We start from the raw sequence: 16,194 nt of genomic DNA on the forward strand, positions 1-16,194 counted from the left end.
TCCTTACTGAGGAGTTGGCAACACTGTCTCGCGGGAATTCCATTACCGGTACGCATGTAGCCAAACGTAGCTGCTGCTCATTCCGTTTGCTCGAAAATGGATGAATAGTTAGAAAAAGTAAGGCCCGCGTCCATAGAGACAGATACCAGCTCTACTACCAGCAGTACTACACCTGCACCTGTTGACGACACAAGTTGTTCTGCTTCCACGAGCACATCCAATGCTAGCATCAGTAATTTTACATTTCTTGTTAGCTTAGCTAGCATAGACACTGACAGTTGTGAATCTGATGCGGCCGAAGAGCTACTGCCCCCTTACCCGGGAAAGCACCAAACAACAGACAGGGACTTTGGACCATCGAAGAGGCACAAATATGATGAGAACTACATTGATTTGGGGTTCACTTATATTGGGAGTAGTGCCTTTCCTTAGCCACAGTGTGTTATATGTGCAAAAGTACTATCTCACAAGTTGATGAAACATTCACTCTTATTTGAAAAATAAGCCACAGGATCTTTTTGAGCGAGAATTAAGATGACTTTCGAGTAGTAAGACATGTATAAAAGCAACAGATACCATTAATAAGAAGGGGCTAGAAGCTGTATTTTATGGTGAGCTACCGAGTGGCTTGGACAAAGCAAGCCCCATACAATTGTGGACTTAATTCTTCCTGCTGCAGCGGATATGGTTGTGACAATGCTGGGAGAAAATGCCCCAAAAAACTATACAGACAATGCCTTCATCAAACAACACTGTTTCACAACACATCAGTGACATGGCAGGAGATGTTTTGAAACAACTACTGCTTCGCATACAAGCCAGTGAATCCTATGCGTTACAGCTGGATGACGTGGCGGGCCTGGCACAGCTCCTGGAATATGTCCATTATGTTTATGGCGGGGCAATTAAGGAAAACCTCCTGCAAACCAGTACAACAGGAAAGGATATTTTTAAAGTACTGGACTTTGGTGGTCAAGATGTGTTGGTATCTGTACTGATGGCGCAAAAACCATGACAGGGAAGGCCTCCCGGGTGGCGCAGGCTCCTGGGTTCGAGTCCAGGCTCTGTCGCAGCCGGCCGCGACCGGGAGGTCCATGGGGCGACGCACAATTGGCCTAGCGTCGTCCGGGTTAGGGAGGGTTTGGCCAGTAGGGATATCCTTGTCTCATCGCGCACTAGCGACTCTTGTGGCGGTCCGGGCGCAGTGCACGCTGACCAGGTCGCTAGGTGTGTTTCCTCCGACACATTGGTGCGGCTGGCTTTCGGGTTGGATGCGCGCTGTGTTAAGAAGCAGTGCGACTTGGTTGGGTTGTGTTTAGGAGGACACATGGCTCTCGACCTTCGTTTCTCCCGAGCCCGTACGGGAGTTGTAGTGATGAGACAAGATAGTAACTACTAACAATTGGATACCACGAAATTGGGGAGAAAAAGGGGGTAAAAAAAAAAAAAAAGCATGACAGGGAGACATAGTGGAGTGGTAACACGTGTGCAAGCAGTTGCTCCCGACATCACTTGGGCACACTGCAGCGTCCACCGAGAAGCTCTTGCTGCCAAGGGAATGCATGACAGTTTGAAAGACTGATTTTCACAAAAGTGAAAATGGTTAACTTCGTTAAAGCAAGGCCCCTGAACTCTCGTGTATTTTCTACACACTTTCTACACTGGGCAGCAACCATATAAGGGGCAAAGTATTGACACTTATTTTTTAATTGAGAGACAGGCTTAATTTTTTTTTTTACTGAGCATAATTTTCACTTGTCTGACAGCTTGCATGATGACGAGATTCTCACACAACTGGCCTATCTGGGTGATGTTTTTTTCTCGCCTTAATGATCTGAATCTAGGATTACAGGGACTCTCCACAACTATATTCAATGTGCGTGACAAAATTGTGGCTATGATTAAGAAGTTGGAGCTCTTCTCTGTCTGCATTAACAAGAACAACACACAGGTCTTTCCATCATTGTGTGATTTTTTTAGTGTGCAAATGAACAAGCTTACGTACAATGTCAATGTGATATAAAGAAGCACCTGAGTGAGTTGGGTGCGCAATTAGAAAGGTACTTTCCCGAAACGGATGACACAAACAACTGGATTCGTTATCCCTTTCATGCCCTGCCTCCAGTCCACATACCGATATCTGAACAAGAGAGTCTTATCGAAAGCGGTTCTGTGAAAATGTAATTTAATCAAAGCCACTGCCAGATTTCTGATTTCTTGGGCTGCGCTCAGAGGATCCTGCCTTGGCAAATCATGCTGTTAAGACACTGATGCCCTTTGCAACCACGTACCTATGTGAGAGTTTATTCTCGGGCCTCACTAGCATGAAAACTAAATACAGGCACAGACTATGTGTGGAAAATTATTTAAGACTGAGACTCTCTCCAATACAACCCAACATTGCAGTTATGTGCTTCCTTTCAATCACACCCTTCTCATTAACCTGTGGTGAGATATTTACAATTTTCGATTAACAAATAAGGATTTATATGTAAGATGGTTAAATAATGAGCAAAATTATTGATTATATTATTATTTGTGCCCTGGTCCTATAAGAGCTGTCACTTTCCACGAGTTGGGTTGTGACAAACTCACACACATTCTTATGTTTAATAAATGTATTGTATAGTGTGTGTGGCAGGCTTACAATGATGACAAAAAACAACATTTGTGAATGCGCTGACCCTGGTGCTAGAGGGGGTCTGCAGTTGGAGGTTGAATGTTAGAAGGGGTGCGGGACTATAAAAAGTTTGGGAACCACTGACCTAGAGGAAACGTCACAGTTAAGGTCAAACAAAAACTGATTTGTACATTTTGTGTTTGAGAAACGCTGATTGTGTATGTTGCTTCCCCATCAGGCCATCTTCCAGGGGACGACACCACAGCTCAGAGGGAGGGAGAGTATGAGCTTGTGGTCAGTGCTGATGACCCAGACCTACTGGACAATGTCAGGCAGGGTTCAGAGAAAGGTGAGCTAATGGAGTTAGTACATATTGTGCTGGAGGAACATTTTGATGTTTGTGAGACTGATACTGGTTCCTTTCCTTGAGGGGCTTTACTCTTTGTCCCTCACTCACATCATGCTGTGAGCCCGGGGGTCCCAGATGTGGTCCAGTATGTTTCAGTTGGTAGAGCATGGTGCTTGCACCGCCAAGGTTGTGGGTTCGATTCCTGGGGCCAAACATACGTAAAATATATTCAAGCATAACTGTAATTCGCTTTGGATAAAATGGCATATATTAGCTGTGTGTGCTCTTGCGAACAACATTTGTCATTGTCAACATGACATGAGTGAAATTATGGCATTATGGCACAAACAGACTAAGGCTATCATTTTGTTTCCGTGCAGGATTGAGGGTGTTGGTTACCCACGTGGAGCGAGCAGTCCCCAGCCCAGAGTTCCTGGAGGTGTTGATGCGGCCGACAGGGAGCCATTCTCCTGGTCTGAGACGACCTGTTCAGACAGCCCATCCAGAGTTTTGCCTGTTCCTCAGCACTCCACTACCAGTCAGACTCATACTCAATGGTAGGAAATATACTGCTCAAAAAATAAAGGGAACACTTAAATAACACAATGTAACTCCAAGTCAATCACACTTCTGTGAAATCAAACTGTCCACTTAGGAAGCAACACTGATTCACAATAAATTTCACATGCTGTTGTGCAAATGGAATAGACAAAAGGTGGAAATTATAGGCAATTAGCAAGACACCCCCCAAAACAGGAGTGATTCTGCAGGTGGTCACCACAGACCACTTCTCAGTTCCTATGCTTCCTGGCTGATGTTTTGGTCACTTTTGAATGCTGGCGGTGCTCTCACTCTAGTGGTAGCATGAGATGGAGTCTACAACCCACCCAAGTGGCTCAGGTAGTGCAGTTCATCCAGGATGGCACATCAATGCGAGCTGTGGCAAAAAGGTTTGCTGTGTCTGTCAGCGTAGTGTCCAGAGCATGCAGGCGCTACCAGGAGACAGGCCAGTACATCAGGAGACGTGGAGGAGGCCGTAGGAGGGCAACAACCCAGCAGCAGGACCGCTACCTCGGCCTTTGTGCCAGGAGGTGCACTGCCAGCGCCCTGCAAAATGACCTCCAGCAGGCCACAAATGTGCATGTGTCTGCTCAAACGGTCAGAAACAGACTCCATGAGGGTGGTATGAGGGCCCGACGTCCACAGGTGGGGGTTGTGCTTACAGCCCAACACCGTGCAGGACGTTTGGCATTTGCCAGAGAACACCAAAATTGGCAAATTCGCCACTGGCACCCTGTGCTCTTCACAGATGAAAGCAGGTTCACACTGAGCACATGAGCACATGTGACAGACGTGACAGAGTCTGGAGACGCCGTGGAGAACGTTCTGCTGCCTGCAACATCCTTCAGCATGACCAGTTTGGCGATGGGTCAGTCATGGTGTGGGGTGGCATTTCTTTGTGGGGCCGCACAGCCCTCCATGTGCTCGCCAGAGGTAGCCTGACTGCCATTAGGTACCGAGATGAGATCCTCAGACCCCTGGTGAGACCATATGCTGACACATGCACATTTGTGGCCTGCTGGAGGTCATTTTGCAGGGCTCTGGCAGTGCACCTCCTGGCACAAATGCGGAGGTAGCGGTCCTGCTGCTGGGTTGTTGCCCTCTGTTACGCACGCCTCTGAGAAGAGGGAACGCAACTCCCTGCTATAACTCAACTCTCTGAAGTGCAAGAGGTATGGACTGTAGGTGCGAGCAAGGATGACACAAAAGCAGATTTTACCGTTTACTTAGATTTATTTTCTTACACGGTAATATGGGGAAAAGGGGCTGGACGGAACCAAAGCAAAGAAAGTAAATATCAAAGTTCCCCCTCTCCTATCTAACCTGCCTACCCACTTAACTTACCTAACTTAGCACCGTCTGGTGCCCTAACCAAAATACAGGGGGTGGTCCGCCCAGGTCTTACCTAGTGTGCCTAGACAGTAAATATACTACGGGTCTATGTATGCCCGCGGGCCTCTTGCCTAAGCACTCCCAAAGTGCCTTCTCCTTCCCCCCCTGGGAACAAACGAAACAGAGTAATTATTAATGATTTCACAAACACTCACAAACACAGGACATAGAAAAACTGCTAACAACAACAACAGTACATACCACACTTTCTGATACACAACCCACACTATATCACAATCTAATTTTTCTCTCTCAATCTCCAAATCTCTACTCCAAATCTCTACTCCAAATCTCTACTCCAAATCTCTACTCCAAATCTCTACTCCAAATCTCTACTCCAAATCTCTACTCCAAATCTCTACTCCAAATCTCTCCTCTCTCAATCTTCACTCTCTTGGGCAGAACACTGGCTTTTATCTTCAGGTGGAAATGGTGATTAGAGTCAGCTGCTTCTTGACGAGGGGGCGGGGTCAGCTCCAATCACCAATTAGCCTGGGGTTGACCAATCAGCTGGTTGGGGAGTACTTCAGGAAGCCATCTCCTGAAACACACACTCAAATACAAAACAGAACACAGAAACTGGGGAACGTAACACCCTCCTACGGCCTCCTCCACGTCTCCTGATGTACTGGCCTGTCTCCTGGTAGCGCCTGCATGCTCTGGACACTACGCTGACAGACACAGCAAACCTTTTTGCCACAGTTCACATTGATGTGCCATCCTGGATGAACTGCACTACCTGAGCCACTTGTGTGGGTTGTAGACTCCGTCTCATGCTACCACTAGAGTGAGAGCACCGCCAGCATTCAAAAGTGACCAAAACATCAGCCAGGAAGCATAGGAACTGAGAAGTGGTCTGTGGTCACCACCTGCAGAATCACTCCTGTTTTGGGGGGTGTCTTGCTAATTGCCTATAATTTCCACCTTTTGTCTATTCCATTTGCACAACAGCATGTGAAATTTATTGTCAATCAGTGTTGCTTCCTAAGTGGACAGTTTGATTTCACAGAAGTGTGATTGACTTGGAGTTACACTGTGTTGTTTAAGTGTTCCCTTTATTTTTTTGAGCAGTGTATATATACCAGTACATACTTTTCTTTCTGCTCATGAAAGTAGTAGTTTGAGCCAGAACGGCCTATAGGGCAGGAGCCTATATCATGTTTCTGTAGCGTGAGGCAGCTTGATGTACAAGTACACCCCCTCCCTGGACAGGACCCAGTGAAAGTACTAGGTTACTACTTTAATTCTCCATTGTGTCCCCACAGAGATCCACCCGTCTATCCTGTCTGAGGTGTGTGTCATTGACCTCTCTCTGAGCTCCACTGAGGTGCAGGAGCTCATGTTGACAGAGCTGGTGCAGTCCGAGTGTCTGGAGCTGTGGGTTCAGCACTGTCTCGTCAACACCGACAAGAAGGCACTGCAGGACAAACTGTGCCAGGAAGAGGTGACCCAATAAGAATGAGACCTATATTTCTCTGGCTTTAGAATATAGTATATTACTCTGTGTTATACTGTATGTTGCATCCCAAATGATGCCCTATTCCCTATATAGTGCACTACTTTTAACCAGAGTCCTGTACACTATGTAAGGAATAGGGTGCCATTTGGGAATCACAATATGGGTTTATAGCAAAGGATTTATTCCTTTTATTCCCTCTCCCCAGGTCTCTCTAATGGAGTACATCCTCCAGTCCTTCACCCCTCTGCTGCAGGACCCTGAGTTCCTCCCCCGGGTGTCGGCCTGTCAGACAGCCTCCCAGAAGCTGCAGGCTGAGATTATGGAGCTGAGCCTGGAGCTGGAGCGCCACAAGCCCCTCCTGGCTGACTTCGACAGAGTGGCAGGGCTGGCCACAGCCCTCTACCAGGCCTTGCAGGAGGTGGCACGCCTCTCCCCCTTCTACTTGTTCCCCCTGAGGAACTTCCTGTTCGCTGTAAGGGGGACGTTAGTCCTGAAGGGCCGACCGGATGTTAATTTTAGTGGAGAGGTAGTGACAGGGGCGGTCATGGCAGAGATCGCGCACAGGATGGTATCCCACCTGTTGGCCCAGTACCGGCCCTGCCTGTTCCAGAGCCATGCAACCCTGTTGAGGCTCCTGGTGTCTGTGGCTCTATTCCTGCACAACGAGGGCTGCTCGGAGGTGGAGCGGTTGGCATTCCTCAGGGGCCTAGGAGATATGGACCTCCCAGTAGATGCTTCCACACCAGCCTCACCTCCACCGTCTACCTCTCCATCTCAGCATGATGTGCTCCCCAGCTGGGTGCCTCCTCACACCCACACAGAGGTCCTTCGGCTGCAAAACATCCCAGCCTTCACAGGGCTGCTCTCATCCCTGGCCACCTCTCCTAGGCAGTGGCAGGAGTACCTGCGCTTCCCCTCCTCCACAGTGGTGGGGCCTGTCCCCTGTCGCTCTCACTCCCACCTGTCCACTCTGCAGAGGGCTCTCCTCTGGAAGACCATGCTGCCCCACTGGCTGGCTGCTGTGGCTGAGGACCTGGCTGCCTGTCATCTGGGCCAGCCCATGCGGTCAGCGGTAGCTGGGGCCCCTCACACCGGCTCCCCAGAGGCTCTCTCCCGCTTCCTGAACAAACACAATGGGCCAGTCATAGTCACACTCCCAGGCCCAAGCAGAGATGGATGGGCTAGCATCCAACCACTTCACTGGCTGAAACAAGTGTCCCAGTACCAAACAGACAAAAGAGGGGTAATGCTTATGTCTTACTTACACACAAACATACCTTTTGTGTTCAATTTAAATCCGATTGCCATTATATCCAACATTCCAGTTTTGTGTAATAATCTTCTAAATGACTGTTGATTTCAGGTGAAAGTCATATCATTTGGAGCTAAATGCCAGAAGGAGGTCATCCTCTCGGCACTGAAGATAGCTGTTCATGATGGCCATTGGCTGGTCTTTAACAACTGTCATCTGTTAGATCAATGGGATGACGAAGTTGTGTGTCAACTCAATCAGTTGATATCCTGTGCAGCCAAAGGTGAGAATCACAATAATAATCACCAATCTTATCCACCCTGTGTAATCTCAAAATATGTAATCTCAAATCTAATACTATTATAATTTCCAGGGCACCAAACAGATGTGGAGACAGAGGGCCTCATTCCAGTTGGGCTGTGTGCAGGTAGTCGGGTCCACCCACGCTTCAAACTGTGGTTTATCACACGAGGATACACCCCACTCTCCATCCCAGGTACTCAATAGAACATACTATCACAGACACCTCTTTTTCCATGACTGTTAAGTGTTAGGATATTTCCCAAATGCCACCCTATTCAAAATATATTGTGAACTACTTTTGACCAGAGCTTTATGGGCGCCTGGTCAAATATTAATGTCTCTATTCAATCAGTATCGCAGAATTTCTGCACAAAAGCCCAATTGAAATTTAAAGGGAATGTTCCCACGTTGGCGGAGATTGCATTCACGGTAAACGCTGCATGTCGGGTCAATCGGAAATTACCTTTACATTTCTATCACACTGGGCACCTGTGGCGCAGTTGTTGGGGGGGCTCAAGGTCACAACGGCAGGCAATGGCATCTAGGCTTTGATACCAGCAACACTCCGGATGCCAGCTCACTTCACGGCAGATTTTTTCCCATCAGACCCGGGATTCAAACTGGCAAATCTCTGGTTGCTGGCTTGACTCTCTAACCGTTAACCCTGGGGGGTGCTATTTGGGATGCATGGCCAAGACATAAATACTATATAGACTGTATAGGGTGCCATTTGAAACTAAATGTCTTCTCCCCCTGGCAGCGTCAATGAGAGTGTGTGCGCTGCGTCTGGTCTGTGACTCTCCTTGGGATGTGAAGGAGGAGCTGTGCTCTTCTCTGCGTCAGGTTGTGTCTGTCACTTTGTCTGCCCCAACCTCTGGTGTCACAGCCTGCACCATGGAACCCATGCTACGCGCTGCCATCCTGCACTCTGTCCTGCTGCAACGACAGGCATACAAACACCTAGGCCAGGGAAACATCTATCACTGGTGAGATGACTATATATTGGTTATCATGATGACAAATGATACAAAGCCCTGCAACAGGCTAGTGTCCTGTCAAGGGGGTGTACCTGTATATCACAGGAGGCTGCTGAGGCTCATAATAATGGCCGGAACAGATCTAATGGAATGGCATCAAACACCTGGAAACCATGTGTTTTGATACCATTCCACTGATTCCGCTCCCATCATTACCACGAGCCCGTTCTCCAAAATGAAGGTCCCACCAACCTCCTGTACTGTACATCAAGCTGCCTCACGCTACAGAAACTGGAGAAACAGCTCATACCCTATGGGCCATTCTGGCTCTGACAAAGCTTACTTACTCTCATGATAGATGATGAATAAGAGATATTATTATTACCACAACATTGGTTATATGCATGTTAAGGATGTTTTTATTTTTTTCTCAAGGACTCAGGAGGACCTGCTGGCGCTGGTGGATGCTCAAGTCCACATCGCCAAAGTCTGTGGCAACCCAACTGGGGCGCTGGAGTACATAGCAGGTAACGCTGCTTTCTCTACTTAGACCTTATGTAACAGTTGAGGACTCCCTAGTAACTAATTAAATGAAGAACCATTCCATAAATTGAAATGGAATTGTCAATGGTAAACATATTGTTCATATTCTGTGAAAATATGAGTACATAATTTATTGGGTTGCAGCCCAAATAGCACCCTACATAGTGTACTACTTTTGACCAGAGCCCTGGTCAAAAGTAGTGCACTAAATAGGGAGCCATTTGGGACAAAGTTTTGATTTTGACCTTTGTGCCCTGGTATGTTGATAGCCAACCTGGTGTATGGAGGCCATGTGGCAGACCTGGCAGACCTGGAGGCAGTGGAGAGTGTGTCTAGGGCCTGTCTCAGAGCAGCACCTCCTCTCTGGGGCAGTGGGCCTCACACTCTCTCAGATATCATCCACATACCTAGCCGCTGTGGTACTGAAACGCTTCACTATTAACCAGCTACAATGCCATAACAGACCCTACTTACATCACTAACAAAATATATGTCTATATTAAAGATTAACTCATATCCTATGAATTTGAAGTACATTACCCTACTTACATGTTCAATCTTCAGCAGTCAGTCATAGGAATCTGTTCTTCTGAGTAAATGAGGAACATTTCTTTTGCCATCTCTGCAGACTTATCAGGCCTGCTGCAAAGTCTGGAGCTACGTGTTCAGGCTTTGGCCAACACCAGTGACCCCTTGGTGTTGGGCTTTAGTGCTGGTTTGGCAGAAGAGCTGGTGAAGGTTCACAGCCGCACCCTGAACACCCTGCTTCAAGACTCCCAGAAGCCCTTTGGCAGGGTCAGGAGCACCAACAAGCTGACCCACCCTGCTCTGCTGCCAGACTTCACCCAGGCCAGGGACCGACTACTGGCCCTGAAGGAGAGTCTGGGACGCAAGGATGACATCAGGGTTGTGAGTGTAGGAGCTCCATCCCTGGGACCCCTACGCTACTTCCTCCAGGCAGAGTGGGATGGACTGGTTGATGTGGTTTCCTCCCTGCATTCTGAGCTTAACCAGCCCATGCGAAACAGCAAGCCTACTGTCTCCTCTCTCCTGACTGTCTCAAGCCTGTTCCGCCTAGAAAGGAGAGCAGAGCTGCTCAAGGCGTACCTATGTGATGAGGCCACCATTGGTCCTTCCAATGCGTACCGCCTGTCTGCCTTCTCCAACGCCAGGGGCTTTCTGGGTGCGTTAATCAGGGAGGCTGCCCATGCTAAGCAGAGGGACATCAGCAACATCTCTCTTCATTTCCAAGTACAGTAATCTCTAAACTGCCTCCCAAAGCTACAAGTACCACTCATTCTTATTAGATTAGACCTACTAAAAATTATATTCCATTTATTGCTTTTACTTTGTCTTGTTAGGTGCTCAGTGCCGCAACATCCCCAGCCTCTCTTCCCCTGAGCGGTGTATATCTGTGTGGACTAGAACTGAGAGGGGCACTGTGGGATACGCGGCTAGGAGCCCTGCAGGACACGCTCTCCCCCCAGCCCTGCCTGCTCCCCCTCCTCTGGGTCAGAGCACGGGTGAGGAACACAGACACTGTCCGAGCCCCAGACAGCCCCCCCTGCAACACCTCCTCCCTGCCCCTCTACCACTGTCCCCTCTATCTGGACGGAGAGCATGGGGACAGTAGATACTGGGAACTGGCTGAGAATAACATTATCACTCGTGTCCCTCTAATGGCCAAGCTAGATCCTGTGCTATGTACACTAAGAAGAGTGAGGCTTGTGAGTACCCTGTGAGACTAGACTGCAGAATTCAATGCTGCGATTATACTGAAGCACTTATTTCTAGACAGAGACAAGGTTTTAACAGACTTTAAAAAAAAAAAATTCCTCTTGCCTTTGATTTGATTCTTAAATCTGAAATTGTGCATAAGACTTAATGCAATACATTTATTTTGATTTAATAAAAAATATACCAATGTCAACAACTTTTGAACATGTTTTGTCTTTGAAACAGAAATTTGAAAGCCCATAAAAGGTTTAATATCAACAATCCTTGAAACGTTGTTTGGAGGTCAAAACTACCAACTCATCTATGAAAGTTATTTTCATATTTACAGTAACAACCAGCAGAAGAGCCCTTTTATGTTACTGTCCATCCTGCTTGCCTCGTCACTGACTTCTCTCCAGGGGGTATGTCTCAAACGGCACCCTATTTCATATATAGTGCACTACTTTTGACCAGAGAACTATGGGCCCTGGTCAAAAGCAGTGCAGTATAAAGGGAATAGAGTGCCATTTGGCATGTATGTTTGGAACTGTTTCTCCCATGTTGTCCTCATCGTTTCTTGTACACACAAGGCCTCAGCTCCAATCCTCCTGCCTTTATCCTCTCTGGAGCTTCTGCGATCTTCTCAAACTCAAAGGAGTAAAAGTGGCTATTCTCTGTGTCCTAAGGAGGGAGTAAAATGAATAGAGTAGGGTATTGTAACAATATATTACATAAAACATGCACCAACACTGTTTACTGCCTTACCTTTGTAACCAACTTGAATCCCAGGCTGGACAAAGCACCCATGAAGTTCCGCACATTCTCAAATCTACTTGCTACCTCTGCTATTTTCAGGATACCCCTGCAAAAAAAGACCCAAAGTGTTGATGACGAAAACATACAGTACCAGTCAAACATTTGGACACCTCATTCCAGGGTTTTTATTTTTTAACTATTTTCTACATTGTAGAATAATAGTGAAGATATCAAACTATGAAATAACACATATGGAATCATGTGGTAACCCCAAAAGTGTTATATTTAGATTAGTTTATTTTATATTTGAGATTCTTCAAAGTAGCCACCTTGACAGCTTTGCACACTTGGCATTCTCTCAACCAGCTTCACGGGGTAGTCACCTGGAATGCATTTCAATTAACAGGTGTGCCTTAAAATATATTTTGTGGAATTTCTTTCCTTCTTAATGCATTTGAGCCAATCAGTTGTGACAAGGTAGGGGGGTATACAGAAGATGTCCATATTATGGCAAGAAAAGCTCAAATAAGCAAAGAGAATCATTACTTCAAGACATGAAGGTCAGTCAATCCGGAAAACTTCAATAACTTTGAACCATCAAAAAAAACATCAAGCGCTATGATGAAACTGGCTCTCATGAGGGCCGCCACAAGAAAGGAAGACAGGAAATGAAGAGTTACCTCTGCTGCAGAGGATAAGTTCATTAGAGTTAACTGCACCTCAGATTGCAGCCCAAATAAATGCTTCAGAGTTCAAGTAACAGACATGTCAAAATTAACTGTTCAGAGGAGACTGCGTGAATCAGGCCTTCATGGTCGAATTCCTGCAAAGAAACCACTACTAAAGGACACCAATAATAAGAAAAGACTTGCTTGGGCCAAGAAACACAAGCAATTGAAGACAGACCGGTGGAAATCTATCCTTTGGTCTGGTGAGTCCAAATTTGAACCGCCGTCTCTTTCTTTGTGAGACGCAGACTAGGTGAACGGATTATCTCTGCATGTGTGGTTCCCACCGAGAAGCATGGAGGAGGTGGTGTGATGGTGCTTTGCTGGTGACACGGTCAGTGATTTATTTAGAATTCAAGGCACACTTAACCAGCATGGATACCACAGCATTCTGCAGCGATACACCATCCTTATCTGGTTTGCGCTTAGTGGGACTATCATTTGTTTTTCAACAGGAAATGACCCAAAACACCCCTCCAGGCTGTCTAAGGGCTATTTGACCAAAAAGGAGAGCGATGGAGTGCTACATCAGATGACCCGGCCTCCACAAACACCCGATCTCAACCCAATTGAGATGGTTTGGGATGAGTTGGACTGCAGAGTGAAGGAAAAGCAGCCAACAAAGTGCTCAGCATGTGTGGAAACTCCTTCAAGACTTTTGGAAAAGCATTCCTCATGAAGCTGGTTGAGAGAATGCCAACAGTGTGCAAAGCTGTTATCAAGGCAAAGGGTGGCTACTTTGAAGAATCTAAAATACATTTTGAATTAACACTTTTTTTGCGTACTACATGATTCCATGTGTTATTTCATAGTTTTGATGTCTTCTCTATTATTCTACAATGTAGAAAATAGTAAAAATAAAGAAAAACCATTGAATGAGTAGGTGTGTCAAAACTGATGACTGGTACTGTAGAAATACGGAAAATAAAATGGGAACACCTTCTATCCCAACATAGCTCTGTTTTTCTGCATAATATCGCTTACCCCATCACCAGCACACGGTTAGCCTCAACTAGGAAATCCCCAAGGTTGGTCCCCATAAGAGAGAGACAGAATACAGCTATGTCCACAGTGCCATCCTTGAGAGGTACCTGCAGACAGGTGGGAAAACAATAGACATTACAGAAAGAACACAGACTGCATAGTAAAACAGGCATTGATGAAAGAACACATTCAGCATCAAGGTAAAGTTGGACTCACATTAGCCATGTCACAGACAGTTACACGGTCACTGATAAGTGCCAAGTCAAAACTGTGCACTTTGTTCTTCACGCTCAGAGCAATTTTGCAGTCGCCACAGCCGAAATCTGCCACCACCAGAGAGGCAGGCCTAGAATCAACACAAATGGTCTTACAAAGAAAGCCACACACTATTTCAATATTTCAAAACCAAGACAAGAAAAATACAAAAAGTATTTAAACAGACTTACTGCAAGTATGTTAGGGTCAGATAGAGGCATAACACAACTCACTTGTGGCGTATGTAGGAGATTATGGCGTCAACAGGATTAGAAGGCCAGCGCTGGACCTGTGCCGTGAAGCCCCTGTGGTAGATGCCGAAGGCCTGGGGATCCTGTCTGAACATGCGTTTAGCCTCCCCACTAGACGTGGTGTACAGAACCTCGTTAATATAACGGAACCGCGCCGACTCCAAACGCTGCTCCATGCGGGACCTCAGAGCAGCCGAGCGGTCTACAGAAGCCTCTTTCACCTCTATGGTGAGTGTCTCCTCCTGCTCTGCAGGTAGCTTTTTCTTTTCTGGGCTCTGGCCATGGAGCATTCTCCTGAGCTTCTCTCTCCTGCGGTCCTGCTCTTTGCTCTCCTCCTGTTTCCTTCTCTTACTGCCATGCAGCTCTGGGTACTGCTCCTCCCTAACCATATGAAGTTTCTCCTCTTCACCTGGTGGTTTAGAGTTACCTAGTGGCACTGCTTTTACTTGACTGCCCCCCTTTGTCTTTTTCCCTGAAAAGTTCTTATTGTTTTGGACTGTTACTGTGCCTGGAGTGGAAGCAGTCTCAATGAAGGTCATCTCTTTTCCCTCAGGGACCTTTTTCCTTTTCTGTGTTTTACGCTCACCCTCTTTCTGCTCTTTGTTTTTCTTTGTCTGGCGTTGCGGTGTCTGGACCCCTGCTGTTTCCCTGTTCACATCAGATGCTGCTTTTGGTCCATCTTCGGTGTCCTTTTGCACAGAGGTCTCTGGGGGGGTGGTATTCTCTCCATTTTGAATTTTGAACTTGTTTTTACATTTCTTCTTGTTCTTCATCTTGTTTTTCCATTGCTTTCGGTTTAATCTTTCAATCTCAGCATCTGCTGCAGCTTTTTCTTCATCCTTGATAGATTTTGAATCTTGTTTACTACCGGCCTGAATAGACTCTGTATTCTTTACCTTTTTGAACCCTAGGAAATAGAGAAAGACAACCTCAAACATCTTTTCAACTTAAGACAATCCTGTTTACTCAATTGACAGTTGTTTGTGAAACAACTCACCTGCTTTTACTGGTTTCTTTGCTTTTATTGGCTCCTTAACAGGCACTGCAGCCTTCTCCTTGGCACCCAGATCTCCAATGACCTCATCCTCTTCTCCTGAAGCGGCTACTTTCTTGCGTCCTCTTTTGCTTCTTTTCTTCTTCCTCTTGGTGTGTGGTGTCAGTATGGCCTCTGTTTCACTGTCACTGCCTGCTTCATGAGGGGCACTATTGCTCTTGTTCCAGTTTGGTACTGACCCCAGTGTTTGGAGGGTCCGTAACAAACTCTTTTTCTTCCCAACACTTTTTGGCTGTTCAGAAAAGCATAATGACAGTGTCAAACCGAATACCAGTGTAAACCAAAATGTAACCCTCTATTTGAATATGTGGTCACTGGCAGAGTGAGTTATGCCTGGCTTGGCTTACATTGGTACATTTAATTATAAAGAAGATTGAGATGGCATCTAACCGTGATATTGGTCCTTTCAGACAGTTTGAAACTGCTGATGACCGTCTTGGTCAGAACTTTGGCTTCTGGGTCATCGTTCCATTCATCCTCCTCTGCAAACAACATGCTTCACCAGCACTGTAACTAAAACGGTAATGCATTGAGTGAGCAAGTAAACAAGAACGCACGTGTATTAGAATAAATGTTCTCTAGACTTGTGTGATTTGTTTTTCAGTACTGGCAGTAGATTCCAGAAAAGTTGACAACGCTAACCTGCTTATATTTAAAAAGCTAACTAGCTATCCTTCGCTAGCGTTATATCAGACTACCTTATTTGGCAGCCATACGTCAAAACTGCTAGCAACGTTCATTGCGATGCAGATAAGACAACTTCACTCACCTGTCAGATGACTTATCAACACGAGATGTTACTGGACTTAATTGAATCGATCCAATGTGTATGTTTAGAAGGTAGTCGGTGGATATTGCCAATTTTGTTAAGCCACGTTAGGCTCGCACATGGAAGGTCCAAAACAGGCGCATGTGAATGACGCAAGTCTCTCCGCAAAGGTTGATGGGATATGAGTCTTATCTGGTTTGTATGACTACAAATGGAGCACACAAA

General features: G+C 46.3%; 2 protein-coding genes across 2 annotated transcripts in view; one reads left to right on the top strand and one right to left on the bottom strand.

Annotated features, from left to right (window-relative positions):
- The window catches only part of LOC129822503 (dynein heavy chain domain-containing protein 1), a 47,797-nt gene extending 36,561 nt beyond the window's left edge, over window positions 1-11,236 (top strand). Inside the window, exons 34-45 of the mRNA XM_055880820.1 lie at window positions 2,217-2,448; window positions 2,859-2,969; window positions 3,350-3,526; window positions 6,188-6,366; window positions 6,587-7,624; window positions 7,745-7,916; window positions 8,007-8,129; window positions 8,697-8,922; window positions 9,349-9,440; window positions 9,726-9,875; window positions 10,085-10,707; window positions 10,818-11,236. Of these exons, the coding sequence (XP_055736795.1) occupies window positions 2,217-2,448; window positions 2,859-2,969; window positions 3,350-3,526; window positions 6,188-6,366; window positions 6,587-7,624; window positions 7,745-7,916; window positions 8,007-8,129; window positions 8,697-8,922; window positions 9,349-9,440; window positions 9,726-9,875; window positions 10,085-10,707; window positions 10,818-11,198 (3,504 nt within the window). The 3' untranslated portion in view covers window positions 11,199-11,236. The remainder of the gene's footprint in view (window positions 1-2,216; window positions 2,449-2,858; window positions 2,970-3,349; window positions 3,527-6,187; window positions 6,367-6,586; window positions 7,625-7,744; window positions 7,917-8,006; window positions 8,130-8,696; window positions 8,923-9,348; window positions 9,441-9,725; window positions 9,876-10,084; window positions 10,708-10,817) is intronic.
- A 100-nt stretch (window positions 11,237-11,336) lies between these two features.
- On the bottom strand, window positions 11,337-16,120 carry LOC129822576 (ribosomal RNA-processing protein 8-like). The gene is made up of 8 exons (XM_055880918.1): window positions 15,970-16,120; window positions 15,591-15,713; window positions 15,144-15,432; window positions 14,129-15,053; window positions 13,857-13,986; window positions 13,641-13,747; window positions 11,938-12,034; window positions 11,337-11,853 (listed from the first exon to the last, which is right to left on the bottom strand). The coding sequence occupies exons 2-8, from the start codon at window positions 15,693-15,695 to the stop codon at window positions 11,740-11,742; spliced, it is 1,767 nt and encodes a 588-aa protein (XP_055736893.1). The 5' UTR covers window positions 15,696-15,713; window positions 15,970-16,120; the 3' UTR covers window positions 11,337-11,739.
- Between the last annotated feature and the right edge of the window lie 74 nt (window positions 16,121-16,194).

Source organism: Salvelinus fontinalis, chromosome 24 (assembly GCF_029448725.1).
Source record: "Salvelinus fontinalis isolate EN_2023a chromosome 24, ASM2944872v1, whole genome shotgun sequence".
Lineage (NCBI taxonomy): Eukaryota > Metazoa > Chordata > Actinopteri > Salmoniformes > Salmonidae > Salvelinus > Salvelinus fontinalis.

Coding starts and splice junctions, on each gene's coding strand:
- LOC129822576 (XM_055880918.1), bottom strand. CDS start 15,695: ATGTTGTTTGCAGAGGAGGATGAATGGAACGATGACCCAGAAGCCAAA. Junction 15,054..15,143: donor AAAGAAACCAGTAAAAGCAG/GTGAGTTGTTTC, acceptor TCTATTTCCTAG/GGTTCAAAAAGGTAAAGAAT. Junction 13,748..13,856: donor CTGTCTGTGACATGGCTAAT/GTGAGTCCAACT, acceptor ACCTGTCTGCAG/GTACCTCTCAAGGATGGCAC.